This window comes from Falco rusticolus, chromosome 2 (genome assembly GCF_015220075.1).
Source record: "Falco rusticolus isolate bFalRus1 chromosome 2, bFalRus1.pri, whole genome shotgun sequence".
Taxonomy (NCBI): Eukaryota; Metazoa; Chordata; class Aves; order Falconiformes; family Falconidae; genus Falco; species Falco rusticolus.
Window position 1 is genome coordinate 75141912 of NC_051188.1, and position 26127 is coordinate 75168038.

The following is a 26127-nucleotide window of genomic DNA, read 5'->3' on the forward strand; positions in this document are numbered from 1 at the left end:
CTTTCGGTCCCGCCCTGTGTAGTTGTGCAAAGGGCTTGATGTGACCTTCTCATGACAAGATTATTTCAGTCTGGATACATAAAAGCGGAAATCTTGACTATGCTGAAACAAGTGGAAAAGATTCTCAGTTACTCCATTGTTGACGGTATTGAAACCAAATGTGAATGATTCATCCATCCAGTGACACTACTGGTACAGTCACTTTGTTAAGATGTCTTATAGGTACCTTTCTAATACAAACTGGATTGATACTACTTGTCAAGTATAAGTGAGAGATATAATTTATGTATTTTTTGCTTGTTTTTACATGGGTTTGTGAAATAAGTAAGTAGTACTATATATGATAATTCTGGGTTTGCACAGGTTAATGGCTGACCGAGTGCTTGTGATTGGCAGTGGAGGGAGAGAGCATGCGCTGGCCTGGAAGTTGGCCCAGTCCCCACATGTGAAACATGTGTTTGTTGCTCCAGGAAATGCAGGAACAGCTGACAATGGAAAAATTTCAAATTCAGGTAAAAAGTGGGGAAAAAATTAATTATTGTGCCAAGCAATCAGTAATACAGGTGTTGGAACTGAAACAAAACTGACCATATTTGTATTGAGTTGGTAGGAGATAACAATTACTTTTTTCTTTGGCTGGTACCACAGATTATGTAAGGCACATATTTATTTTTTCTGTATGTTTTGTTTCTGAATTTTAGAACTGCCTAATAAAACATCATACTGTACCTATTTTTAGCCTAGCTTCTTAAGACAGTGAGGCTTATGTGAGACTGTATTTCTACACCTCATCTCTTTCTTCCCACTGTTATGCTTGAATTCACTGACCAATTTCAGCAAAACTTAACAGAGGAATAGAAGGCTCAGAGTTATTAACTTCTGGCTAGAAACTTCTCTGGTGTCTGCCCAGGCTGCTCAGCTAAATTTAGCTACATCATGCACAAGCATTGAGTAAATCTTTGCTCAGGTGTGGAAATTGAGTTTCCTTGTAAACTTAGAGGTTGGGTTTTTTAAACAGTTTTATTCTGTTATGATAATTATATTGCTTACATATAGCAAATAAAATGAATTTAATGAGTTAGCAGATGTGTATTAAAAACAGTACTGCAAACTGGAAATGTTTACTGTCTTTCTGGACTCTGCTATTATTACAGTGTTTGTTTTACTTCGCCCTTCATGGGCTGTTTCATTATTTCAATCATACTTCTTAGGGAGATGGAACAATGACATTATCATATCCCATCTCTTATTTAGGCTTTACAGTGGTAACTTCAGTATATTTCCTTTTCAGCTGTATTAGTGAGCAATCACACTATTGTTACCCAGTTCTGCAAAGACCATAACATTGGACTTGTGTTAGTTGGACAAGAAGCTCTTTTGGCAGCTGGTAAGGCTGAAATAAATTAACTTCACAGTAAAAATCAGCATCTTGTATTCTGCTTTAAAATGACCTCTTTTGGCTCTTAGGACACACACTGACTTAATTAAACTGAAGAGCAAGACACTTTGGATTATCTTGTAAATGTAAATTGTAGTCACTTAAAATGTTTGGCTTCGTAGCTGTATGTTAGAAATCAGCAGGGAAGATCACGCAGGATCGAGAATCAGTAATGGTTATAAGTACTCTTGTGTCTTCTTCTCTGTTTTCCTTTATATAAAGAGTTTTCTTGCAGTAGTCCTAACATTGTTGCTGTATGCAACAGTACTCAGACCATCACGTGCATTTATTGTAATGTGGTACAGTAAGATATCTACCTCTTAAACAGTGAACAGAAGTACCAGAGAGTCCTAACAGTAGTTATGGGCTGGTAACTGTGACAGTGCTTAGTAATGTAAAGAGCTAAAGACCTCTTAAAACTAAATAATGAAACGGGTCATTAGATATGCAGAACCTTATTTTAAGGATGAATTGGCTGTTTGGGACAAGGAAAAGTGTAACAGAGTGCCAGAATGGTTGTGTGGTTTTCCTTTTGTCAAAATTACGTGATGTTTCCAAAGAAACAATTTGGTTCCTTTGCCATTTTTGATAATTAGGGATTGTTGATGACTTGAAGGCAGCAGGAGTTAGGTGTTTTGGACCATCTGCAAAAGCAGCTCAGCTGGCATCCAACACCAGTTTTGCCAAAGCCTTTCTGGATCGACATGGGATCCCAACAGCAAGATGGAAAGCCTTCACCAATCCCCAGGAAGCTTGTAGGTTTATTATCAGGTAAATATTTTGATACCGGAAACATCTCTCTTCAGTTATCTATGCATTTGGCCTTCACCCGAGACAGTTACCTAGAACTCGGTAATTTTTCAACTGTTGTTCTTCTCAAATAGCTACTGAATGAATCAGTTTTGTAATTAGAGACGGACGATGAAGGTGCAGGGAACTTTAACAAGTTGATTTTTCTGTTCACAGATCACAGCTCTTCTTCCCTTTGATCAGCTTCTTCAGGATGCTAGTTAGCCATTTAAAAGACAAACAAATTGTGACAAAGTATTTCAGTCAATCTTTCTGTTAGAGTAAGAATAATTTATACACAGACAGATACCAGGAAAATGCTATCTGTGGAGTGATTTGGGACTGGTCAAACGCTCTTTACTTAAGGAGGATACTCTTACTTCTTCAAGGCCGGACAGCATCTCTCTTACATGGAGAGAGAAATGTAACTGCAATTGCTTTGAGCAGTAATGCCTCTGAAGTCATTGAGGATCCTTTGGGAGAGTAACCTACCACTGTGGCTATTTTGGTCCAGTCTCACAGCAGCTGCTGTGTTCAACTGTGCTGGTCTGTGGCTGTGTGTTGGTTTCACAGACTTTTTGTCTTTGCTGTCACATGCTACACGTGGTATGATCTAGTGGAACTTCTTTTTTTCTAAATAAAACCAGCCTTTTCACTGACTTCACTTTGCAACAGCATTTAGTCTGTATTACTGCCATGTATAGAAACAGACCAACAACTTCTATGTCTATAAGCATGCCTAAGGCTTGAAAAGGAAAGCTGTCTCAGGTCAGCACACTGAGATGTGGAGAAAGGGGGCCTTGTGTGAGCCTGCTTTGGCTGCTTGTATAAATCTAGAGTTGAGATTTATCCTGGTATAAATCATAAAGTGGAAAGGAGAAATGAGATGTTGTTTCAGAAAACAGGCTAGTAGTGTGTAGAATCAGCTCTTCAAAAGGAACATTTTGTTTGACTGTCCACAAGCCAGAGAGAGGTGAATGGGCAAAGTGTAGTTAGAATATGTTGTTATGCTGTTTTGTTTTGTGGTTGGTTTTTTTTTTTTTTTTCCTTCTATATTTAGCTTGTGTTTAAGACCAAGTGGAGCAATTCTGGGGGTACAGTGTTAATACACTTGTTCTACCATGTCCTTTTTGTGCAAGACCTAACTCAGTCCTAACCTTACAACTCTAAACAGAACTTCCATAGTGGTTTATAGGATTATGTACTGTAATCTGGTTTTGCAAAACTATATATCATCAATGAGTTCATCTTTCTAAACCTATGACAGGCATAAATAGTAACCTAGCTCAGGGAAAAGAGGAAGAAACTGTAAGGTGTTAAAGTTCAGTGATTTGTCCAAGGATATACATTGAGTCAGAACCAACAACAGAATTCATAGATTTCTGGTTCACAATCCGGTGCTGGGTGCTATAAGAGTCCCTTCACCTCTATGACAGATAGGCTAGCAGGGAATGCATTTTTCTGATGTGATACTTTTCAACTGTTCAGAAAACAAAGAAGAATGTGGGAGGCACTCAGCTTAAAAATTATAATTTCACTGGATGCAGTAGGGATGCTTGAATTTCACCTTTGCTTTCATTTAAAGCACAGACTTTCCTGCACGAGTCGTACGGGCAAGGGGTCCTGCTGCTAGAAAAGAAGTGACTATTGCAGCCAGCAAAGAGGAAGCCTGCAGAGCTGTCCAAGAGATTATGCAGGTGATTAAACCTTTAATTAACCAGTAGGAATGCAATTCTCGATGTTCTGTAGCCTATGAGTTTGTAATTTCGGCCACAGAGGGCAAGCATTTTCAGGAGGAATCTGCCCATTCAACTTGGGAATTTCTCTGGGTATTATCCTCAGATTCCTCATGTTTGCTTCAGACAGGCAAGTGGGGCTTTGTAGAGTTTGTGACTGAGCTCTTGTACCAGCACTGAGACCTGCTGCCCTGCCCCCCTGACTTTTTCCATTTTTCATTGGTTCCCAGGGTCTGATAAGGTGCATTTCAAAGTCTCTTCCTTATTTCCAAATGAGATTTTGTTGGCTTTGCTCAACATACCAGAAATTCAAGCAAGCTTGTACTTTTCATATACATTGTTTTTTCTGTTAAAAGAAAATAAAGAGAGGATTTAGCCAGTAGATGTCATGTTTGCTAACTGCAGATTTTTTTTTTTGGTACAGGACAGAATGTTTGGAGATATGGTTGTTATTGAAGAACTTCTTCAAGGGGAAGAACTTTCTGTATGTGATCAATGGTGTGGTTATATCCTTTTATTCTTTGCCATTATTGTTATGCTCTATGCATAAACATACAAGTTTATTGTTTCAAATAGGTTTCTTGTTTTATTTGCACTTAAATAAATATGCAATCTAGGCAATTTGATGTCATACTCATCAATGTATGTTTTCAGTAGAATTTTCTTCTACATTAGGCATAAAATTGCAGTTATGGTGATCTTTGTAGGTAGAAAATTATCTTTTTTTTCCTAAGGTGACATAAACCATGTTTGTATGGACTTTGTATTGGTAATTCTTGTTACATCAGTAATTTTGTGCTAATATGTAGTGCCTGTTTTAATAGTTCCCTTACCATGGATTATTACTCAGTGGCAGGATAAAACTTAAGCATGTATATTATATGCCACATGACAACTGAAAATTATTCCTTTGTGCAAGGTTTGTCCTGCACTGAGAATACTTCACACTCATTCAGGCCCCAGATCTGCAAGCACACAGGTTTGACTTGAAGTATATTAATAATTCTGTCAAGTCAATAAAGACTATTCACATGCCTTAAGGTAAGCTTATGTCCTCGTGACTAACAGGTCAAAATCTAATTCATCAGAAAGGAATTGTCATGAGGGCCACCATTTCTCTTGATTGTTTAAAAATGGGAACGAAAGCTCAATGAATCCTTTGGAACAGTCTGCTTGGAGCAGAATAAATGGGTTTTACTGATTTCTGTCTTTGATTCCTAAATTTTCCTGGCAGAACTGAGCCTCAGCCTGTGTCCAGCAGTGTTAACTTCCCTTAGGACAGAACTTTGTCAGTGTTCCTATGTTGTGTGCATCTCTTAACAGTGCTTGTGCTTCACGGATGGTGTCACTGTTGCTTCAATGCCCCCAGCCCAGGCCCACAAACGATTATTGGATGGTGACCAGGGTCCAAACACTGGAGGGATGGGAGCCTATTGCCCAGTTCCTCAGGTATAGCAGTTCTCCTCCTCAGCCTGCAATATGGCTGATCACATCTGTGGTTAATAGGTCTCCCTTTGGGCTCTATCTTATTTCTACCACATAGGCCCAATTTCTTCTGGAATTGATGCTTTGCTTGTGTAAGTGCAATACAGGGCTCAAACTTTAGTAGTCATTCTTTGGTATTTAATGAGCCAGTGTTCTGAGGAATGATCTCTCTTTTACCTTTTCCATTTTTCCTAAACTTTATATTTCTCTGCTCCTAACTAGCATCACTTGCAATGTCCTTGCAAAATTCCCTGCGTGCCTGGAGTCTTTGTGTCTTGAACATAACTTTGGGTTTCTTGTTGTTGGTTCTTAAAGCACACTGCATCATTCTAAATATGCTACTCGAGTACGTTAGGAGTGGTTTTTTTCTCTAAGTACAGAAACATTCTTACTGTATGCAGCCCAGGTTGGCAGTGTCTCAAACCTCCTTAAAACTGGCCTTTTAAAGAAAGAACCAAACAAAAAATCTTGGGAGACAGATCAGCGTATCTGTCCTTCAGGCAGCAGCACCCTAATGGAGAAAGCATACTGGTTGAGGGTGGGAGAGCAGAAAACAGCTGAGGCATTTACTTACCCCAGTCCTTCCAGGTCCTATGAGCTAGTGCAGAAAATGTCATCACTGTCTCAATAAGTTTGATGTTGGTCGTCAGGTTCCAGAAGTTCTTCTAGAGAAAATCAATGATGCTATCCTTCAGCATGTTGTTGATAGTATGAGACAAGAAGGAACAGCCTATGTAGGTAAGTGGGCATTCAACTGAAAAACAAGGTAAAGTCTTAGCAAGGTTATTTTCATTGTTAGAGAGTCCTTTTGAATTCCAAATAATATTTTTTAAAAAAAAATAGTAGTTGATTTTTCATGTCATATTAAGCCTTACTTGTTTGGTTTATAGCTCTTCCTTTGGAGAGAAGTTTTGTCTTTTCTTCATAAAACATACTGTATTTTTATTAAATATTTTTTATTAAAACAGTTGCAACCAGTCTCTTTGTAGTTCAGGGTATAATATATACTTAAATTCAGTTGTACTGTTCAGTTCTGTATACAACGGTGTAAGTTTTCTTAAGATCTTTGTCTTAAGACTTTTGAAAAAGAAAGGTGATGCTTACAGCTGTCACTTAACGCCAACGGCTGCTTTTGGTACCGAAGAATGTCTAGATCACATACATGTAAAGAGTTGGGTTCTGGTCTGTGATGTATTCTCTGCTATTTGGTAAATTTTTTACAATGCTCAAATCCACAGTAAGAATGTAGCGGGTGCTGAGTATTTTTGTGATGATGCTGGAGGACCTGATGCTTTGTGGGTTTTAAATTTAACACTTGTTATTCTCTGGGGATTGGTTTTCTGATTATACAAGGAAAGGTCTTCTTTAGGTAGCCATGTGCATATATATGCGTTGCAGTAGAAATTACCCAATACCAACCTCAGGAAGTTTTTGTTTGTTAGTAGCAGTAGCGAATTGTGGTTTGGTATTTTTGCCTGAAATACAGAGTTATACACCTATATTTATGCATAACAATAGCACACTTAATGGTAAGAAAATCACAAAGTCTGTGTAATGAATAGGGGTTTATGGGAACTGGTTGGGGTTTTTTTCATCCTGTCAATTCCTTCTGGTCTTTGAACACCTGCATCTAGAAAGCTATAGCAAAAGGCAGAACTTGACTTTCTGATCCAGTGATCTGTTGCTTTCTGTTGTGTTCAATATAAAATGCAATGCAATGTTCCTCACACTGCTGCTTGCCACTTTGTTGTTTTTTGTGTCGTTACTATGACTTGTGTATAAGTGCTTGCAGAATCCTTGCTCCTAATTCCTTATGATTTGCAGAAATGCATCCCTCATTCCAAAATACTGTGTTGCATTTAAAGGAGTTCTTGAAAAATAATGGTTAAAATTCATTTGCTTGGCTGTGTTCTTTCTGTTCAGGTGTGCTGCAAACAGGTTTAATGCTTACCAAAGATGGTGTGAAAATTTTAAACTTTAAATGTCAGTTTGGTGATCCCCAGTGCCAGGTGAGTAAAAGATACTGAAAACTTCAATATGCTTCATTGGTTTACTCTGACTGTCCTAGCTTACCTCTAGGGAAATCTGCATGCTATATTCGGATTTATGTCTTCCTTCCCCTGAACATGCAGATTTGAATGTGAATTTCTTAGACAATGTATGACATAACTTAACATTTTGGCTAGTCAGCTTCTGTAAATTATCAGTTAAAGATTTTAAATTAAAGAGCTGTTCCTCAGATTTTATTTTTCTGGATAGAAGCAGAATGGGAGGAGCCTAAATTCCTGTTCCTTCTACATAATCTCACATCTCATGTTTGTAAATTTATGACTTGCAAAAAGATGCTGCAAGTTAATACTCACCTATAGTTTCCAAATCTACCAGTATAAGCAAATACAGTGATTTGAGTTTGGCAGGTACAGATTTTACTCTATTAATTTAATTTTCCCTAGGTGGAATTTGAACAAGTCAACAAAATAAAAATTAACTACTATCACTATGAAATTTTTCTGCAGGTAATTCTTCCACTGCTTAAAAATGATTTTTATGAAGTGATTCAAGCAACAATTGATGGCAAACTCTGCAGCTTCATGCCAGCCTGGTCAGAAAATAGTACAGCTGTGTGTGTGGTCATGGCAAGTCCAGGATACCCAGGAGACTATGACAAAGGCATGGAAGTAACAGGTAACTGCAGTAGGTTGAGTACTACTTAATTTCAGCGTAATACTCCAGTAGGTTTGCACTTACCTCATCTTCCAGAGATCTGTATAACTTTTGTCCACCCCACCCCTCACACCCTAAGAGTCTGCCTTCGTCTGTCACTCCTCATCCCTATGGAAGGGATAGCTGTTCAGTAAGATCTTCAAACTAGAGTGTATGCCTGTCCAAAGTAGCACAGGGGCTAAATGTTTAAAGTTACTTCATTCTATAAAGCTCTGCCTGTAGCTGGGTGCTGAGATAAGAAGGTGATGGGGAATTACGTCCTCCTGGAACAACTCTGGTGCATCCATGTGAAGTACTTCTGCAAATTGTGCTGGAAATATGGACCACAATGTTCTCAGTACATGATTGCTTTTTCCTAGCTTTGGTCTTTTATCAGGAGGTCACATTATTTTAGCTAATGCCTGACCAAGTGATAAGGGTGAGACTTGAGAACCTCTGGCCTTTAAAATTGGAGCAGTGCAAGCCTCCACCATCAGCATGGTTCCTTCCCTTGTGAAAGCCAGCCAGGTTCATTGCTGTGTAGTACTAACGAGGACCTCTTCTTCATGGGGCTTGAAGGGTTTTTGGAAAGGTGGGCACATGGGCTTTAGATCAATATTAATTTTATGTGTTAAAATTCTTGTGCTTTATTACCTCATTAAGATTTTTAAAATGTTTAAAAACAGAAGGAAGTGTTGCAGACTGTTTCATTCCCCCTCAGCTACTGCTGTGCCAGTCCAACACCATGCCCTGTGTAAAGCTAACCAGACAACTGATCTTGTATCAAGGCCGCCTTATTTTTGTCAGAACTCCAGTTACCCTACATCACCCAGGGAGAAGGTCATGTTATATTGCTTTTTCCCTTTGTCAAGATTTCTGCTGTCACATTCTCCGCACCCACCCTCCTCTTCCAGTTCCCTCACTGCATTTATTTTTTTTCATCAGTGATATTCTGTAGAACTCCGCATTTCTGTAACTGCAAAAATCCAAACAACATAACTGAATGAATCCTTCTAGTGAGCTACCTTTCACTAGTCAGATTTGGGAGCTTAACTTTTTTCAAACTGATATTCATACCTTTAGGAGTGAGATGGTATGACCCCCTTGCTTGTTAATCACAAAAAAAGATAGTCAAAACAATGAAATTCAATCCATTATTTTATTATTATATAATCCAGCCTCAGGAGTTGTGTGGGGTTTATTAGTTTTTTCCTCTTTTTCATCTTGATTCCCACATTTTAATGGCTTAGCAAACATTTTATTCTGGAGTATTCCTTAAAACACGATGGGAAGGGGTTAGGTTTCCATTGCAGCAAGGACAGCTGGGGCTTAGATTTGACCTTGCTGGGTCAGTGCTGTGGCAATGTAGCACACACTACCTTCAGCAAGTATAAATGTCCTTTCTACTCGTTTATAAAATCTATCTAGCTGATAGCAAAGAGAAAACCGTATTTTGTTTTGCTTTTTCCAGGTGATGGCTGCAGTTCCTCCTTTTCCCTTATCCTTTTCTCCTCAAAATACAAATCTAAAAAACCCCTAAACAATTTTGCTTTCCTCTAACAGGAAAATACATGGAGACAAATGAAAAGAACAAAATACATCACTTGTGTTTTAGCTGTTGGACAGCCACCTGTGAGTGTTTGTGGAGCAGGCAGGGTAGGGAACTGTGAGGAGTGCGCAGGCCAAATAGTTAGGGGAGTGCTGCAGTAACATTAGCATTAATGGTTTAGTGTCAGGGAGAGGGGAGAAACCAGACAGTAAACTGCTATGAATTGTGATTTCATACAGGAAAGCCCTGCAAGACTATTCAGTTACAATATATAGCACAGCTTTGCCCTGTCACAGGGTAGTTATATGTCCTGTTATGGCTCCTGGATCCCTTATTTCTGTTCCTGTGTGATCTGTGTCCTTACTGTACATCTGAGAAGGGGAGCCTTAGGGCCAGCGGAGTGGGATGCTCTCCACTGGTAATGCTATTTCTCAGAAGAAAGGTAAGGTGGGTAGTTTTAGGGTTTTTCTCCCTTGACTGAAGAAAGAACTTCAATCTTCCCTGCTTTGCCAACACAGTATGTGATTTAAAATACTCAGAGAATTCCTTTTGCTTTTGTAGGGCTGCTGCAAGCCAAAGAGTTAGGGCTGCAGGTGTTCCATGCTGGCACAACGCTGAGGGATGGCAAAGTGGTGACAAGTGGTGGCAGAGTCCTCTCCATTACTGCTGTGAAGGAGGACCTGATGAAAGCACTGGGAGAAGCCAACAGGGGTGTAGCAGCCATTCGTTTCAAGGGTGCCACTTACAGGAAGGACATTGGCCATCGGGGTATACGGCTTCTCAAACAGTCTCTGTATGTAAGCAAAGGCACTAGCAGAAACAGATGCTAGTCCAAAGCTTTATATCTATTGTTCCCATTTGTGTGATGAATGATAGTCTATGTGGAAAATGTTGCTACTGCTGCTAGCATGTCCTTTACTCTCCACAGGGGTCTAATATACAAAGAGAGACACCTGGAAGCTGTAACTGGTGATGTTTTGTTTCATCAGCCAGAAACATCACTTGTAAGTGGTACCAGATCAGGTAAGATTGGGAAGAATCTTTGAATTTTCTCAGTATACTGAATGGAACAGAACTTTTTTTTTCCCCAGAGGTCACAGTGAAGAAAGAAAACTCTCATTTCTTTCTCATCACTCCTCTTTTGCTTAATTAAAAAATAGTTGGCTTACTATGGGGATGATTGTACTTTTCCAAGGTTAATCTAGTGAACAGAATAACTCCTGGATTAATGGAATAGTTTTGTACTTCACTGGATAGAAGTGATCCTATTAGCTGTATATATGAGTACCATATCCAGACAGTTACTAGAGTGTGGCTAACAATCATTAAACTTGATATTTGCTCCTCAGACCATGTCCTTTTAGCAGTGATCTACTGAGGAAAATTTCTTGCTGGTTTTTTTTTCCCCATTAGACAAAGGTAGCTATGTAAAGAAAAAAGGCAATCTGTTAGCACTTTGGTAAAATGTTTAACCTTTGCTATACACAATCCATAGGCCACAAATACAGAATAATAAAGATCTTTTACAACACGGTGACATATGTGACTCTGGGGTCCATGCTTTATAAAGCTGTGCATGTTTCTGTCAGTGGACACAGTGCTGTCTTTTCCAAGAAACCATAATTTTCAGTACTTGCCTCAGTGAGTGTTTTGGGTCTTTTTATTTCCCCTAAATTTGATCCTTGACATATTTGTACTTGGCAGGTAGTCATTCAGAAGTAGGAGGCTTTGCTGGTTTCTTTGACTTGAAAGCATCTGGCTATGATGATCCTATCTTGGTATCTCAAACTAAAGGCCTTGGACCTAAACTGCAGGTAACTTGCAACTTGACTGTAGCAAAGTTTATGTTATCTCCTGAAACTGTTTTAAATGCCACAGCCAACAGCACCATCTGCATCCTTCTGAGCATTATAAATACATCTCAAGTCCACTGGAATGGTCATTTGAGCAAGGCCTGAGCATATGTCATTGAGAATGTGTAGGCATTGGATATTTTGTGATGAAATGATATTAACCCAAAGCATTTAGCTGAGCACTTGAGGAACTATGAACCAGAATTTATGCTATAAAATAGAGACTCCGTTGGCTTTGAGAAAGGTCAGTTCAGAGGAGTACAGGGGAGTGTTGAAATGATAATTGTCAGACTTAGCTTAATAAATCGTATGCAGAGAGGTAGTGCAATTACCTCTGCCAGGGCACTGGGGATTAGAGAATGCTAATTACACAAGAACGCATAGGAGAAGTTGAGTCAGGAATATATTTATATATTGAATCATGAGAAGGCTTTCAGCCATCAGAGGAGTGGAGGTGTGAAGCTGCCTTTCACTGATCAGGCATAGCAAATTAACTTGTTTCAAGTTGGTGTAATTATCTTCAATAATGGGATGATATGCTGTGGCTTCCTGCAACAGCAGGAGACTGAACATTATAATCCAGCCTTTTGCAGTCTTACAGCCTTGGACACCTCTGAGCATGAAAAAGTGATTGGTGCTGGCTCTTGTGAGTCTTTGTTCCAACTGCTTGGCAGAGAGACATTCCCAACTGTGTTTACACAGACTGTTCTCAAGACTCTTCCTTGGCCAAAAAAAGTTGGCCGATGCCTATATGAATTGTTATTAGATCAGTGGGAGGGAAATGTTATAATACAACAAAGAACGTGGGATGACTGGTTTCCATAGCACTTCTAAATCCATCAGCCAGTGAAAGAAATCCGGTGTGTAATGCAAACTCAGAGTGTTTAGTTGCTGATCTGTTACCATTTTGAAGCCAGTGATTGTATTTATCTGCATTTTTCCCTTGTCCATCTTTCTGTACTAAGCTTTTCTGCACAGCTATGAACTACACTGATACAGCTGTATCAGTAAAAGGTGGTTACCTTGAAAATTTATCCATACGTATGCAATCTTTGTCCTGCTTCAGACCCTGAAGTGGCAACTGACAGAGATGAATTGCACTGTGTGAGCTGGTGCTGTGCATCTACATCAGCAGTTGGCACAGGCAGAACTGCTCTGGTGTATCCATGACAGTGTAGAAACATCTGCTTATAATAAAGGAGTGTAAATGTCACCATTTGATAGAAGCCATGATGCCTGAATCAGGTTTCATTACTTGTAGGATGTAAACACCTTGATACATTTTTAAAAATCCAAATAGCAGCCTTCCTGACAGACATATTATTGCTTGTTGAAAGACCTGTCTTTCAAGGGATCCTACAGACCAGTCCCAGGTTGTTGCCTGTGACATGAGATATCTGAGATCAAAAGACTCCTTGGGGAGGGTGAGAGTAAAGAATCTCATTCCCTGTGGTCTTGTAGAAGAAGAAGAAAATTACAACAACCCCAAATGACAATTTCTGGGTAGTTGGAGCTAGAATTTGAATTATTGTTTCAAAAATCAAAATAGATCTTTCTCTTCTCTGCAAGAAAATGAGCTCGTTTCTCTTGATTTAGACTAGATGATGCACCAGGTTATGTTCTCCATGCATGTTCTATAGTGCTTCCTTTCAGGGAAAACAAGTTTTCTGCTCATTTGACTGATTAATATCTGAGTGTTGTGTATTTCTTGTCACCACTGCTGGTTCCCACTGTGTTTTGCAGATTGCACAGGTATGTAAAAGACATGACACCATAGGTCAGGACCTGGTTGCCATGTGTGTCAATGAAATTCTGGCTCAAGGAGCAGAGCCTCTCTTCTTCCTCAGTTATTTTGCCTGTGGCAAACTTGATGTTGAAGTGACTGAAACAATCAAAGAAGGAATAGACGAAGCTTGCAGAAATGCAGGATGCGCTTTCCTGGGTATGAACACTCCTATCCTCTGAGATTTAAAGATTCTGATGTTGAAACAATTTCTAGTGAAACAAACTTTGTAGACAGAGGCAGTATGTGATATTAGAACTGTTAGTTTCTGTTTGGTGGAAAAAACAATCAAGCATTTGGGCTTAAACTCTTCCTTATATCTGTAAAATGGGTCAGCATAGAGGGATGTTTTTTACAATTTATGCATTTGGATCCTAATTCTTGCTTATTTATCCTTGTACAAAGGAGAGCAAAACTGGATGCCTCACGTTCTTGAAGCCTTAACATGTTTTCATTCCCTCTCTGATACTCAGTCATAGCAGGGAGGTGCCAGATAAGTAGCATGACATTTTTTTAAAACGTTTATTTTTTCAGTAACCTCAGAAGCCTTCTTTTGTTGAAGTCTTGAGGTGAAGTGAGAAACCAAGAAGGATTTAAAAAATGTATCTGAATACACTTCTTAAGCTGCATGTCTCCACAGCTGTCCTGGATATGTTGCTTAATTTAGGAGATGCTATAGATTTAAAGTTAACAATAAAACATACTCGCAGCTAGTGCTGACTGCTTTCTTTCCCCACTTAGGCAGGGAGGTGGCTGAGGTGACTGGCATGTATTCTTCTGGAGAGTATGACCTGGTTGGCTTTGTGGTTGGCGCAGTGGAGCGAGGGCAGATGCTTCTGGGGCTGCAGAGGGCTGATGAGGAGGATGTTCTTATTGGATTGGCCTCTTCTGGAATTCACGGCTGTGGCTTTAGTGTCATAAGGAAGATTCTCTTAATGTCCTCCTTACGCTACTCCTCACCAGCACCTGGCAGTTGTGGTGACAAGACTCTAGGTAAAATATCTTTCTTCTCAAAAGCAAACCTGCAAATTAATTGTGTTCAGACATTTTCATAATTAGGTGCTGCCAAGGGCTGTTTACTTCAGGGTGGCTTAGGGTTTATAAATCTTTGGGGTAGGTATATGGGCTTGTATCCACAGCTTTGGAAGCGTGGACCAGCACTTTTCATTGCTTTCCAAGGTAGTCTGCCACAAAGACCAGAAGGGAATCTGTTCAGAGAAGAATTCCCACTAAACAAATTGATTGAACCGACACTTTTGTTTGCAGGAGATATATTGCTGACCCCAGCAAAAATGTACAGTCCATCTTTGCTGCCTGTCCTTCGCTCAGGGCACGTGAAGACTTTTGCCTTCATTGCTGAGGAGGGGTTGCTGGAAGGGATCTCCAGAATCCTGCCAGAACATGTCAGTGCTGTCCTAGGTAAATATCAAGGATCACTGTTTCTGTTTGACAAAATTTATATACAGCATGGACTTGACTTCTCAGCTTCACTTATAGAGATACTCAGAAATGTATGTGTCTACACAGTTAGAGACTGAATGACTTGACATTCATGCTTTTCAAAGAGCCTAACAAGTGCATTCCTGTTTCAAGTAAGCATCACTGATGAGTACCACTTTCCCTTTGGAGAAGGGAAATTTAAGGAGAGTTTGAGGGCAGCTCATCTCTAGGACAACAGGTGTTTGAAAAGACTGTGTGTTCTGCAAAACACCTCTACATGCTAAACATTTTGACAAAATGGTGAAGCTTGTTGAGAGAATTAATTTGCATGATTTTCTCCACAGTACATGTACACACACACACAAACATATTTAATGCAGTTTTATGGTAGGTGGTAGCTTCCCCACAAGACTAGTATTCGACATCTGTAAGTAAGGTAGAACTTCTTCTTTTGAAGCCAAAATTGGGCAAAGTATTAAAAAGTTCAAAATACTGAAGAAAACCATATTCATGTGAGTCCAAAAATATTGTGGAGATGAGGAGAGGGGGAGGAAGGCGTCTGTGTGCCTGTCTGTATTTCTTTAAAATAAAATTAGAAAGGAAAAAAACAAACTTAGCTTACTAAGGTGGTGTCTAGCTTGCTTGCCAGTGCCTGGAACCACAGACAAGATAACAAGCCCAAGGGATTTTTAGTTCTCTAAAATGAAGTCCATATGGCAAGCCTGCACCATTAAGCTTTTCACAGGCCACCTAAGGCCATGTCTGTGGAGTAGGATCACTGTGAAAGTCCATCCATGTTTCCCATCCATGTGTTGAACAGTCAGCCCTGTTCCAGTCTGCTCATCAACATGATTAAATATACACTCTTAGCTAATTATTGATTCTTTGAAACCGAAAACCAGGATCTGCTTAAGTAGTCCAAAAAAGCCAGAAGACGATTTGTCCCACAGCTCCTTTATCTCTTATGGAAGAGATGTAAGTCATCTGTAGCTTTTTCCCTGTGGCCAATGGGGGATGAATACATTTTAATTTGCCATCATTCCCTACATTTTCTCAATAGAAAGCCTAGAGAGGCCTTGGCTTACACAAATTACGGCTAGAAACCTCTAGCTAAACAGCAGCCATAAAGTTGACTGGAACCTGGGTCAGTGTCCTTCATATACTTCAACAGTATTCTTAGAACAGCAAGAATTGTTTTCTTACTAGCTTTCGTAATGTACCACTGTCATTCTATATAATAAAAGATGGGTAGCAAACATTTGTGCTGACTGTATACATATTTCAATCATTTTCAGATGCTCTCAGTTGGAAGATTCCTGAATTTTTTTGCTGGCTTTACAAAGAGGGAAACCTCTCTGTGGAGGAGATGGCTCAGACATTTAATTGTGGGATTGGTGCAGTCCTGGTTGTGCAGAAGGACCTGGGTCAGCATGTTCTCAAGGATATACAGAGACGTGAAGAAGCTTGGCTGATTGGGAAAGTTGTTGCCCCTTGTCACACAGGTTAGCAGGTGATGGGAAATTAAGACACAAAATGAAACAGACTATGGTTTGATTCAAAGTGTAGCAAATTCATCTGTCTCACTTTAGAGGGGCTTCCACTTAAGGATGTGCTATTTAATTTTTAAGTTGATACAGGATAAGTTGTTTTACAGTGTGCTTCTATGAAGTGCTGAGCATCTCCCGGGAGGCACCAGTTGTCCTCTTGTCCTCAGTTCTGTAGGCACTGAGGAGACTCCCTATTGCAAAGTTTGTGTAATTCACATCTTCTTCCTGTGGTTTCACTAGGCTGGAGGCTGCTTGACACCTTCACATCTAGATTTCACTATTAAATGAAGTGAGAAGTGAATGTCTTGTTTTCAGAGTGACAGTACTTGAATAATGTCTTACTTAGGTACCTGCTTGAGACTTGAGTAAATCACTCTGATGACTCTCTGTAAGGTCTTAAACATTAGGTGATTATATTTTACCACAGTTGTGGTAATCAACCCACCTCCTTTTCAAGCCCTTCCACACAGATTCCCTGTAAAGACTGTGGGTAGGCCACAGCTGTGTATAGTCATATATGATGATAAGTCTTCATTCTGGCATGTCCATCGGGTGACATACAGCAAGACATGAACCAAAATCTCACTGGAAACCAAAGAGGTTATGGAGCAGTTCAGGCAGCCAAAATGCAACCTCAGTTCTGTCTGTGTAATTTTGCAACACGAGAGGAAGAGGGAGATGGTTATAAAAGATGGGGATAATCCTTTGAGAAGACCCATACCTGGGCCTTTGTAAACAATTCTGCAAGTGAGTAACACAAAAGAGATCAGCACAACTAGGGTGAGTTGGTTTGTTCTAGTAAATACATGTTTTTGCAGTTCAGTCAGTGCTAGCACAAATTCATTGCAGATAAGTTTTCTCTTAATCGAAACAAGATTAATAAACTATACAAAGTAAATATAGATGGAAAAGTAAAATCTGAAGTATTTTAACATTTTCCTCACATATTTGGAGGAGGTTCTCGCATCGAAGTCGAGAATCTTCTAGAAGCTTTGCAGCTGAGCAGCCCCCAGCATCTGCTGAATAACGCTGTTGTTGAGAGTCAACACCAACCCAGAAAGAGCAAAGTTAAAGTAGCTGTTCTCATCTCTGGAACAGGTGAGCTTTCATTTGTCATCACACAGAGAAATGTCCTTACAAGGGAGAGACTGAATTCAGCCCTGATACAAGTGCATCCACTTTGCCTTTCTTTTCAGTAGAGTCCGTGGAGCCCTCTAAAACCAAGGTTGCATTTTGACTGGAAATCAAGAAGTTGCACTGCTTAACAAATGAGCTTTATCAGTGCACGAATTCCTTTGTCCTCTTCTATTTGTGCAGTTGTTGAAAAAAATTTTTGTTACATAAACAGGATTGAGAGCCAATTCCCCATGACATAGGTGCTCATCTATTTCATCAATGTTTGCTTTCTCTTCATTTGAGGCACAAACCTTGCTGCGCTCATCAGTTATGCAAAAGAGCCAGGCAGTTGTGCTCAAGTTGTCCTTGTCATCTCCAACAAGTCTGGTGTGGAAGAACTACGAAATGCAGCCCGGGCTGGAATTCCCACCAGGGTAAAGACACCCATTTCCTTTCCTTTTTGTCACCAACTCACAGATTCTGAATCTATAGGTCTTTATGAAATGCTTGGTAAGAATTCATATTTCGCTTCTGTTTAGAACTTTTACTGGGGATAAGTGGATGTAGCACAAAGCTGTCAGAGTTATCAGCAAAGGCAGAACTGAAAAGCTGTATGGACAGTGCTCGCAGGAGGCTGTGAGTCTCCCCCGTCTCTTCAGTGACTGCAACAGTCCAGAGTTAGGAAGGGACTTAAAACTGCAAGTGCTTCGATGATTTGAGTCTGAGACTGTAGCCCATGGAGCTTCAAGCTTTAACTGAAATCAGTAAGACTTCATGCTCTGCAAAACACGTAAACGTGTGGTCTCCTTGGCTCATCCCTCTTATAGAAAGACCTTTGTCTCATGTTGTTCTCAGTCACTTCCAGCAGCACTCTACAAGTCTTTTCTCCTGCCTGTGGTCAGTAAAGTAGCATTGTGTTACAGAAACCTTCACTGGTTCGTTTCAATAAAAAAAGCTATAGAAAGGGGCTACCATCATGCTATCGTATTTGTCAAAGTATAGAACACGACTTTTGAAAACATTCAACAACTTGGGGTTTCAAATGGAGCCCACCACCAGGAACTCCTCCTTCTAATGGTAAATGATTTTGAGCAGTTACCATGTTTGTACAGCTATGCACAGATGGAAATAAATACTGTTAGAGGCTCTTCATGCATTAAAAAGTTTTCAGCAAGCTTCCTCAGCAGCTGGGTCGAACTTGTTATTTTTTTTCCTGGCAGTGTAAAGACACATCTCTAGAGAAAAAATTACGTCGAAATTCATTCACATTTTCATAGGCAAGAGCATGACAGCTTTGTTAACACCTTATTTGAATGTCCTCATAAACAGAGTCAGGAATCGACACCATGGGAGCTGAGGCTGAGAGGTGGAGTAGAAATAAAAAAGTTCCTGACTCCTCCTCCCCCTACACAGAATGCCTGGCCAGTTTGTTGGTCTTTTTAGCTAAGTTTGTGATTTTCAGTAAGCCACTACAGACTAACTGGTAGTGATATTGTCAATGCAATGAGTCATTACTATTTTTACTTTAGTCTTTGGCCAGACATTCTGGATTAAGAGGTCCATATCTTCTGATGCATTCCCTCTAAACCACATTTTCCTTTTCATAGTTGGCTTCTCTTTGTGCAGATTTTCTACACATCCTAGAAAGCATCCTGTGTGATACGGTGTTAGCTAGTGATTGAGGTGTTCCCAGGTATGTTTATATGAATATGAAAAATCACAGATGTCCTGAATAATGTACCAACTTAGAACTTTTTAAGGCCTTGAGTATCCTAGAATGAATCCAGTTTGCTTTCTCTTTGTTGCCCAAGTAGCTGCTCTCATTCACACGGTTATTTCCTTGATATGGCTTTTGATGTGTTTTAATGTTTTAGGTGATTGATCATAAATTATATGGGAGTCGCTCTGAATTTGACAGCACGATCGACCGAGTTCTTGAAGAATTCGCTGTTGAACTGATATGTCTTTCAGGATTTATGAGAATTTTGTCCAGTCCTTTTCTCAGAAAATGGAAAGGTAAGAAACTCTTAAGTGTAAAAGAGAAATTAAAATATGGGTGCTTGGTCTCACCAGAATTACACAGTCACAGTTCTTATCGTTTGGTTAAATCTCTCACAGCCTTGCTGATACTGAGGTTTGCATGTTAGACAGTGGGGCTGCCCTATGTTTTAATTTGTTCCAGCCAGTGGGACTGTGCTAGAATTCTGACGATGCGTTGGCAGAGAAACACCTTGTGTTGGCATAATGAGTAGCAGAGGGGAAAAATCACTGAGTTGGTCTGTCTGCCTTCCTTCTGGGAAGGAGGAATGCCTGTGGAGCAGGCAAGAGTTCAGGCAGAGTTAACCGTGTCAAGGAGCTGTGCTGGGGAGTTCTGCTGAACATGCTCCTGCAGTTGTTGCTCAGAAACAAACGAGTGAGAGACTGATTTCTCAGTTCACCTCCTGCCTGTGCTGCGTAGCACTACTCTGCACTGTGTGCTGGGAATACAGCCGTTACAGACCCCGACTGCTGTAGGGCAGTGCTTTCTTTAGATACGTGCCAGGCCAGTGGACGGGGGAACGCACACTCCTCTTTCCTCCTGGCTCTGGATGCCGAGTGCCAGCTCCTGAGACCTTGCTCAGAAGTTACTCGCTCACTATGCACCTGGTATAGGCTTCTTTGGGGATGGTGTTTCCTGTGAGAATCACTTCCACCTGCCCGGCGGCTCTGCAGGAGGCTGCAGTGTGAAGTCCTCTGCTTCTAAGCCCGTCATCTGCAGCATGAGGGCTGGGCACCTGGGAGGGGAGAGACTGACCTGTCTGTCCATTCGCAGATGCAAAAGCAAATGAGGTTCTTGGCCTTAACTGAAACATGCTTGCCTGGCTACTGCCAAAGCCTGCATGCCATCACCTGTGTTTCTGGAAGAGCAGCCCTTCCTCAGATTTCTGCAGAGATCCGTAACCCCATGTATACATTTTGCTTTTTAACCTGGATCTGAACATGCCCTGTTACATTCTGACAGTAGCTGAGACCATTTAAACTCCCAAGTGGTGCTCAGTGCTGTTGTTTGGAACTGATGATCACATCTCACTTTCGTTTTTAAAGGAAATTCAGTTCAAACTGATTTTTTTTTTCTATTTTTTTCCTCCTCTCACACCAATGCCCAGGGAAAATTTTGAATGCTTCCCCATCACTTTTCCCACTGGTCAAGGATGGAAATGCCCATCAGCAAGCTCTGGAAAGTGGATTCAAAGTCACAGGCTGCACTGTGCATTTTGTCTTGGTAAGTGTCCTCTTGCCTAACATTGAGTAAGTTATGAAAAGGAATTTGCTTTTTTCTTCTCTTTCTGAAGGCAGAAACAGGAAGACGTAACAGGAATGTGTGGAAATATTGGGATTGTTACCAGTAAAAACAGGAAGATGAGGCAGTTACATTGCATTTGTGGTTTCTTGAGGTCCTGTCTTCTTCCTTCATATCATGCATGGGGTTGGGTTTTTTCCCAGTTTCTCCTACTCTCAGCAAACTGCTCTGTGAATTTTCTAGCCCATGTCTCTCTTCACACTGTACCCCCTAGCATAATGTAGGTGCCCCTAATGGAGGTGGCAAGCCTCTCTTGGCATCCTTTAAGCCTCCTGCACACAGCTACACATGTGCTTGTCGAGATCTCTCATGAGGCTTTCTCTGCTCCATCCACATAATCTATAATCTTCTTGAGACATTCCATAACGTTCCAGCCTCTTCTAAAAGACTCCCAATATCCCCATTTTAGGAGGAATCTAGTCCAAAAGCAGTGATCCACCAGGAGCTGGTATCTGTGAAGTCAGATGACACTGAGGAGACACTGTCAGAAAAGGTTAAAGAAGCCGAGTGTCGGGCTTTTCCCGTTGCCCTGCAGCTGGTGGCCAGTGGAGCAGTGCAGTTGAGAGCTGATGGTAAAACCTGCTGGAAACAAGAGAGCCAGAGTTTTTGTCATCAAGAAGAGAAGAGAGCCTGCACACCACCTCTTGTGGCTCTGGAGCCTCCAGAAAACGATGTGGTGTAGCCAGGTTACTGAGTGGTTTGCTCTCTGCTCATCTTTCCCTCCTCCCTCCTCCTCCCTGCCCTTGATGTGCTTTGCTTTGACTGCAGACATATCACTGTCACAGGTTTCCATTCTGGGCTGTGATCCTCTTCCCTCAGCTTGCAGCTTTAGTTACAGTCCTTTTGCAAAATCGGCAGTGGAAGCCAAGCGATCATTTCAGATTTTGAATTTCTTTGTTCTGTTTTTTCATCTGTAAAGGAGATACTGTTGTTACAAATCAAAGAGGGGGCCTAAGCTGTAAAAATGGTCTAGTGCTTTGGAGAGAAATCAGTCCGAGGTACCAGTTTTTGTTGGCTGCATCACATTGCAGAGCACGAACAGCTTCACAAAGCAGCTACAAGCAGGAACCGTTCCGCTGCAAGAGGGTGACCAGCTCCTGTTGGATGGAAGAGGCCAGACGTGTCGGGGCAGAGCCGTGGGTTTGAGGGTGAACAAGCATTAGGGATGAATGCATTGTTCTGGGAGAGGAGGTGGGAGCCTACAAGGACCTTGTCCTTGTGAGCCCCATCACTGAGGGAGCACCTCAGGGTAGAGAAAAGGATGTGTAAACGTTCACCAGTGTGGGAGCCAGAGACTAGTGAGCTGCCAAGCAGAAGACCCAAAGGCCAAAAAGGCGGGGAACTTTCAGAGGGCAAAATAAAATGAAACAAGCCCCCCTTCACAGATTGTCAGTATGTGACAGTGCATACCGAACAGACACCTAGGCACTTGCCCACACTCCTTGAAAGGGAGCGGTGCATAGACATTCCCAGAATTTCATATTAAAACATTTGGATCTTGAGGGATGAATATTTGATTAGAGGAACTAGAAACACCAGATTTCAGGCATTTTTCTTCCTTCATCATTAGAATACACAGAACAAAGCATCCTCAGCTTAACTTGCAGTAGCAGGAAAATCTCAGTTTTCTTTGTTGACTGAGTGATTGGCTTGGTCCAGAGAGTTCTGCTGTAAAATAAAAGCTTTTTCTGTGGAAGCTTATTTTATATCTGCCAGAATAATGACTTTCACCCACGTAACAAATTGGAGGAAGAAAGCTACCTAAGAAGTTACTTGAACAGACTAGAAAAGAAGCAGCCAGCGCTGAACTTTCTAGTGGAGGGATCACTAACAGCAATTAAATGCAGTGAAAAAAAATGTATTTTTGTTTTGGTATCACATGTACTGTCCTAGAAACAGAAATACTGTATGTCTCGCTCTTGGCTGTATCAGGTTGTTCAAGCACATGAGTCAGCTCCAGTGAAAAAATCTACATTTTTCTTTTTTTATATATATGTACCTAGTGATTTTATATATGTACCTAGTTAGGGAGGGGAGAAAAGATTCAGCTTCCTCCAGAAAGCTCTGCCATTTATGTACAGAAATCTACGTTTGTGTTCTTGCATTTCAGCAACTGGAGCAAGGAACATGTATTTTTCATGATCTGGGAGAAATAGGAAGAACTGTAACAAGGCAAGATCAACAAATATTTGGTATATATAGATAATATTTCTGATTAAAGACATTGCTGAGTTTGCTTTTGGCCTGTTGTAACTCTGTAGTAACTTCCTGTTGTATACTATTTGAATTGCATAGCACGCATGACTGATTGTTCCAAACTTAACAAATAAAATGTTAACAGAGAATAGGGTGCTAGTTGTTGTGCTCTGATCCGTCTCCAGATGATCATGTCTAGAACAACTCACTCTGTACCTGTGTTCCTGGCAGCCCTCTGAGGCTGGGTGTGGTGACAGTCTGTTAATCTGTTTATTTTTTTTACAGATTGGCAGTGGAAGTAAAGCCAGCTAAGATCCAGTTCACTATGAAATTTCTTTTTATGCATTTGTCGAAATACAGCTAGGGGCTCAAATCCCATTTGTTATCAGCCTCCAGTGGCAAATTACCTGAGCCCTGCTTGAGCCACCTGTGACGGAATGGGCTGTTGGATTTTCCAGCAGCTTGTTGGCTTTTCTGGCAGCTATCAAACGGCTTTTATCACTGACATTACATTTATTAACTGTACAGGTAGCGATTTCACCCCTAGCAGTCCTACTTCTTCTAACGTGTGAGTTCATTGAAGTACAATTTCTTTTGACTTGTAAAATGTTTACTTTGTCATGGCTAAGGCACTGGACTCGAGCAGACTGAACCCCTGCCAGAGCTGGACGCTCCCCACATCTTTTGCATTCTCCGAGACAGCCTGCATTTCAAGCCTCGGTGGGCAGTTTGCCCGCTGGGGAGGCCCTGCTGTGGGAGGGCAGGTTCGTACAGAAAAAAGTTGGGATGAAGACTTATCTTTTATTCTTTGCCTTTTACAAGCAAATTAAATTTGACCGTGTCATTTTCCTCTGTATTTGCTTCAGCTTTATCCTCGGTGGCAAATAATGACGGGAATATTCTGTCAGCAAGTTACTTCATCACGGAACATCTGGCCACTGAAACAGTAAGGTCACCACACTCGGCGGATACCACCTTAAGCAGGATTGCACATGGCTGTAACCTCACAAACTGGTTCACAGTTGCTGTACTGTAGACTAAGTCAAATTCTGTTTCACAAACTCCTCCCCCAGCTTATACCCTGGGTAAGGGAGTTCCAAGGAAGGATTTTGATATTTAAATTTTTAACTTTATTAGACTTTATTTCAAATCCAAATTGAGATTATGTCAACACAGAAGTACCGTAAGGACATCAGTGCACAGAATACAAATCAGCTTTCTCTGTATTAAAGGGGAGCTCTAAAACATACATAATCAGCTTCAGTCAGATGCTTCTGGTTTGTATGGGGGAAAACTGATGATTTTAGTACGTACCTTCAAATGTTTTCACAACTATAGTAAAACATTAAAAGAAAACCAGGTGCTTTTTCATAAGAGTTGAGCTGTGCAAAAACCATTCTTGCTTTCAGAATAACATTTACTGTGTTTCCATCAGTATTATGTTTTAAGAATAAAGGCACTTATTTCAACAGAATTTTTGTATCTAGTCCTAACTCCCTTTCTGCTCATTCATAAAAAAACCCCAAAACTGAAAGAAAAAAACCCAACCCAACTCCTTTGGCTCTGAACAAATCTCTGAGGGGAATTCACATGTGAATTCACATGGGGATGCTTGAAGGCAAATGGTCAGCAGACATTTAATTCTATTTAGCATCTGATTGACAGCAGATCCAGTATTTGAAATCATGGGATATATTGAGAATCTGGGCCAGACAAGATCTACCAACATTAAACCAGAAATTATATGGAAAAAAGTCTATTTCATTATCTGCAGAAATAGTTAGTGTTTTGGGAGGCCGGTTTATCTTGTTTTGGCTAGAGGTTTTGGTGAGCAAAGTTTTTTGCCTTTAGCCGTCTCTTCCATTGTACTAGTTCCATTACTTTTCCTCACAGCACATGACAAGAGGAACCCTTGTTACAGCCTGTATGGTCTGTTAGAGGGTAATACTGATGTTCCTAAGTCAATCTCAGAGATGCTCAGATCTCTCTGTAACCAAAGGAATGTTTTTTTTGTTTTTAAAAAAGTGATTGAGAACCGAAATGTCGGCCAAGGAAGTGATCATGGTTAGGAAGCATGTAACAGAGCCGTTGCTGAAACTACTGAGAACAGCAGCCCCCTTGCCTCAGTATTCCCATTTGTGGCTTTCTCCGGATCGTACTTTGAATCTTTAGCCATTTGAGTGAGAACATGACATGGTAAACTCTATGTTGAAAACTCTTTGTGAAGAGAATAGTGTCCATGTTATTAGTCTGAGATCTCTGTTTTGATCAATTAAGGCACCCCAGCCGTCCCATCTGAGGACGTTCATGGACATGCTGCTCCTACTTCCAGTAGATCTTGCCAGCTTCTCCCACCTGAACAGCCCCACTGGCGACAAGCTGCAGGGCAGCTGGGAAGGCTCGGTGCTCGGCCTCCTTCACCCTTTCGGACAGGGTCTCCACTGTGTCACCAACCTTAACTGGAACTGCCTCTTGGAAAATGATTGCTCCAGCGTCGACTTCCTCCTGCAAAAGCAACAGCCAGAAATTCTGTACGGTTGAAAGAAGAGAGAGAAGAGGGCCCAGCTGTACGGCAAGGAATGTAATCCAGCTGCCTCGGGGATCTGTTTGTCATTAAGTTATTACAGGAAACACGAATTTGGGCTAATGTGAGAAATGCAGAAAAGATGCTGGCACTCACTCTGGCCTGTGAGGAACTAACAGAAATGTAGGGTTCAAAGAAACAGAGGAGGTAGACAGAACACCAGCAAGCAACATTTCTGCTACAGAAAACCACAAAAGCCATGTTAACAGGGGGCATGATGGGCTAAATTGGACAAAACAATGACATTTCATTTCAGAAGAGTGAATTAGCCAAGCCTGGGCACAGAGCCGGACTAGAGGACCCAGCAGATCTTTCTTTTGCATATTAATGAGGCAGATCCCTGCTGTTTAGTTATTGTTTCTCAGTACACTGCCACACATAGAAGAAACTCTTAAGTCGTATCATGAAGAAAGGAATGCAATTTTTCCTTCTATCTGGAAAAATAGCTTTTGTCTTTTTTTCCAAGATCAAGGAAAAAACATGAGAACAGATTTCAGGAGCAGTGGAAAAGGGGAAGATAATCTGAAGAATGCAGCAGAGGAAGGGAGAACGGTTACTGTCAAGCCTG

General features: G+C 40.8%; 2 protein-coding genes across 3 annotated transcripts in view; one reads left to right on the forward strand and one right to left on the reverse strand.

Moving 5' to 3' along the window:
* The first annotated feature begins 339 nt into the window (after positions 1-339).
* LOC119142871 (trifunctional purine biosynthetic protein adenosine-3-like) lies at positions 340-24495 on the forward strand. Its single transcript, XM_037376388.1, has 21 exons — positions 340-512; positions 1292-1387; positions 2035-2209; positions 3813-3924; positions 4388-4447; positions 5287-5412; positions 6099-6186; positions 7372-7457; positions 7965-8133; positions 10262-10493; positions 10629-10723; positions 11405-11514; positions 13297-13495; positions 14078-14329; positions 14603-14755; positions 16072-16278; positions 17278-17421; positions 17743-17873; positions 19314-19455; positions 20586-20701; positions 21189-24495. Exons 1-21 carry the CDS (start codon positions 341-343, stop codon positions 21459-21461), a joined length of 3138 nt encoding a protein of 1045 aa, XP_037232285.1. The 5' UTR covers position 340; the 3' UTR covers positions 21462-24495.
* The window catches only part of GART (phosphoribosylglycinamide formyltransferase, phosphoribosylglycinamide synthetase, phosphoribosylaminoimidazole synthetase), a 39251-nt gene continuing 37214 nt past the window's right edge, over positions 24091-26127 (reverse strand). Inside the window, exon 22 of one of the 2 annotated variants that reach the window (XM_037376386.1) lies at positions 24091-25480. In XM_037376386.1, coding sequence (XP_037232283.1) covers positions 25298-25480 — 183 coding nt within the window. In that variant the 3' untranslated portion in view covers positions 24091-25297. The remainder of the gene's footprint in view (positions 25481-26127) is intronic. The other variant, XM_037376387.1, reaches the window with a different exon arrangement.

Excerpts from the sequence above, each read along its gene's own strand:
- LOC119142871 (XM_037376388.1), top strand. The coding sequence starts at position 341 with ATGATAATTCTGGGTTTGCACAGGTTAATGGCTGACCGAGTGCTTGTG. Across the intron at positions 11,515-13,296 it reads GCCTTGGACCTAAACTGCAG|ATTGCACAGGTATGTAAAAG; the intron begins GTAACTTGCAAC and ends TGTGTTTTGCAG. Across the intron at positions 13,496-14,077 it reads TGCAGGATGCGCTTTCCTGG|GCAGGGAGGTGGCTGAGGTG; the intron begins GTATGAACACTC and ends TTCCCCACTTAG.